Genomic DNA, 3,075 nt, shown 5'->3' with positions numbered 1-3,075 from the left:
CACTTCATTAACTTTATATAAATTACTTTTTATTTGATTTATTTATTTAGTTATTTACTTTCTTATTTAATTACTTAAATCTGCATTCAGATTTAACAAGCAACACTTTTATCGCTAAAACAACAGCCAGTGTTTCCAGTGCTACTTGGGGCGCAGAACCAGAAACTGCAGTATGTGACTTTAGTGAAGCTGGCAGTAGAGGTGGGCGGATCAATCCAAATATCGATAATATTGATACCAGCGCTGGTATTGATATTGAGTATTGAGTAATACTCGTGTAAAAAATCAATAATCAAGCTACTTTCGTTGTTGTAGGTGCGTCACGTGGCTCAGTGGAGCCAGCCAAACAGACATGCAGGTAGGCTTAGCCTGTCCCACCCACTCAGCGCTCTCAAAAAAAAAAAAAAAAAATTGCACTGAAAGGAAGTACATTTCTTATTTTTTATTGTTTTTCCTAAGAACAATTCTATTTGAAAAAAGAAACAAAGAACTAGAAAAGATGTCTAGTGAGGGGAGAATGTTTATTTAATTTTATTTTGTGTGGTTTCTCCTTTTCTACATTAAAAAATATTTATTTTCCTAATATTAAGGCAAACTTTGTTTTGTTACTGTTTCATTGTTTCTAAACAAAAATGCTTATTGTTATAACAAACAATTTTTGGCTAAATTCTATCCTAAGTCTTTTGGATTCTTTGGATCTATGAAGTTTGAATATTAAAAAGAGCAATGCTGGCCCTCTATTTACTTTGTGTCGAATCAATACCAAAATTCCCGGTATCGCCCACCTCTAGCTGGCAGGACAACACTTGCAAGAACTGTGTTACAATTTTTTTGTAAAATACTGTAATTGCACTTGTCAGGGTTTGACCCAGGCAGAGAGACGAGGAGGCGGACGTAATCAAACGTAAGGTGAGAATTTTAATAAACAAAGAGACAAGTAAACATGTAACAACAAAATAACTAAACAAACGAGGGAGGCTAGAGAACATAAAACTAAACAAACAAGAGGTACTAGTGAAAAACAAGAAACAAACGAAAACGAAAAATAAACTAGGAATAAACAAGAGAGAGAGACTAATGATAAATAAACAAGGAGGCTAGAAAACTAGACAGGATGAACTTAAACAGGGCAAGGGAAATAAACTAGGGATATATATACAAGAAAATAAAACAAGAAACTAAACTAGACAGAGGATGAATACACTAAACAGGGAAATGGAGTAAACTATGGAAACTAGAAACAAACAGAGATAGACACTAAACAAGGACCTAGGGCAATGACTAATGAAACACTGAGAGGCTAAGAAACACAGAGAGAGACAGAGAAACGCAGAGAGACAGACAACGGGGGACAGTGCAAAGACCGACCGAGGACAAGTAACAGAGGAAGTCTAATTAACTAAACAGGAAACACACTGGGAGTGGAAACACCTGGGGAAGGGGTGGAGCTACAAATGAGACATTAGGTAATGGAAAATCACAGGCAGAACACAGGGGCACGGGTCACGTGGGACAACACAGGCACGAGGACAGACAGGAAACAGGGCCAGGCGTGACAGAAACCTCCCCCTAAACGCGCAGCTCCCGAGGCGCGTAAAAACAAACCCCGGGGGCTGGCGGCAGGGAGAGGCCGGGGAAAACAGGAGACCGAACGGGAGACTGGACAGGAGATGGAGACAGGACAGGGGACAGAGACTGGACAGGGAACGGACACTGGACGGGGAACTGGACAGGTGACGGAGACTGGACGGGGAACTGGACAGGTGACGGAGACTGGACGGGGAACTGGACAGGTGACGGAGACTGGACGGGGAACGGACACTGGACGGGGAACTGGACAGGTGACGGAGACTGGACGGGGAACTGGACAGGTGACGGAGACTGGACGGGGAACTGGACAGGTGACGGAGACTGGACGGGGAACGGACACTGGACGGGGAACTGGACAGGTGACGGAGACTGGACGGGGAACTGGACAGGTGACGGAGACTGGACATGAGACAGAGACTGGACGGGACCGGACATGGGAACAGGGACTAGAACATTGACGGGGACGGAAACAAACACAGTAACAGGGACAGGAACAGAGAAACCACTGGGGACAGGAACTGGAACGATCACAGATACGGGGACCAGGACAGGGAGAGACAGGGGTACAAAAGACATAGGTGGGTGCCCAGGACTGGTAAAAGTCTGTGGGGACAGCCTGGGCACATAACTAGGGGCAAAGTCAGGAGGCCTAGGAGCAGGCCTGGAAATACGGGGCCTGGGCCCAAACATAGTTCTGGGAGCTGCAGGTGCTTGAGCTGGAGCTGGAGCAGCTGGGACTGCTGGTGCTGGAGCTGGAGCAGCTGGGACTGCTGGTGCTTGAGCTGGAGCAGCTGGGACTGCTGGTGCTTGAGCTGGAGCAGCTGGGACTGCTGGTGCTTGAGCTGGAGCAGCTGGGACTGCTGGTGCTGGAGCTGGAGCAGCTGGGACTGCTGGTGCTGGAGCTGGAGCAGCTGGGACTGCTGGTGCTGGAGCAGCTGGGACTGCTGGTGCTGGAGCAGCTGGGACTGCTGGTGCTTGAGCAGCTGGGACTGCTGGTGCTTGAGCTGGAGCAGCTGGGACTGCTGGTGCTTGAGCTGGAGCAGCTGGGACTGCTGGTGCTTGAGCTGGAGCAGCTGGGACTGCTGGTGCTTGAGCTGGAGCAGCTGGGACTGCTGGTGCTTGAACTGGAGCAGCTGGGACTGCTGGTGCTTGAACTGGAGCAGCTGGGACTGCTGGTGCTTGAACTGGAGCAGCTGGGACTGCTGGTGCTTGGGAGAGCGGCGCGGCCGCCGCTGAAATCTCAGAGAGCGGCGCTGCCGCCGCTGCAGTCTGTGAGCGCGGCGCGGCCGCCGCTGAAATCTCGGAGAGCGGCGCGGCCGCCGCTGAAATCTCGGAGAGCGGCGCTGCCGCCGCTGCAGTCTGTGAGCACGGCGCGGCCGCTGCTGAAGTCTCGGAGAGCGGTGCGTGCAACACGGGGCGTGGCATCTCAGCCGCGTGTATCGCGGGACGCAGCGCTTCAGACGCGTGCTTCACGGGGCGTGGCAT

At 50.1% G+C, this 3,075-nt stretch overlaps 1 protein-coding gene across 2 annotated transcripts; it reads left to right on the top strand.

Annotated features, from left to right (window-relative positions):
- The first annotated feature begins 1,660 nt into the window (after positions 1 to 1,660).
- LOC125802980 (uncharacterized) lies at positions 1,661 to 2,875 on the top strand. 2 transcript variants are annotated; one of them, XM_049481558.1, is made up of 3 exons: positions 1,661 to 1,793; positions 1,842 to 1,901; positions 1,950 to 2,875. In XM_049481558.1, exons 1-3 carry the CDS (start codon positions 1,671 to 1,673, stop codon positions 2,046 to 2,048), a joined length of 282 nt encoding a protein of 93 aa, XP_049337515.1. In that variant the 5' UTR covers positions 1,661 to 1,670; the 3' UTR covers positions 2,049 to 2,875. The 2 variants fall into 2 exon arrangements, with proteins under 2 accessions (XP_049337515.1, XP_049337514.1); XM_049481557.1 differs by having other exon boundaries at positions 1,661 to 1,901; positions 1,950 to 2,874.
- Positions 2,876 to 3,075: the final 200 nt, after the last annotated feature.

This window comes from Astyanax mexicanus, chromosome 7 (assembly GCF_023375975.1).
Source record: "Astyanax mexicanus isolate ESR-SI-001 chromosome 7, AstMex3_surface, whole genome shotgun sequence".
Classification (NCBI taxonomy): domain Eukaryota; kingdom Metazoa; phylum Chordata; class Actinopteri; order Characiformes; family Acestrorhamphidae; genus Astyanax; species Astyanax mexicanus.
The sequence above is the reverse complement of the archived record's forward strand: the minus strand, read 5'-3'. Positions and strand labels throughout refer to the sequence as shown.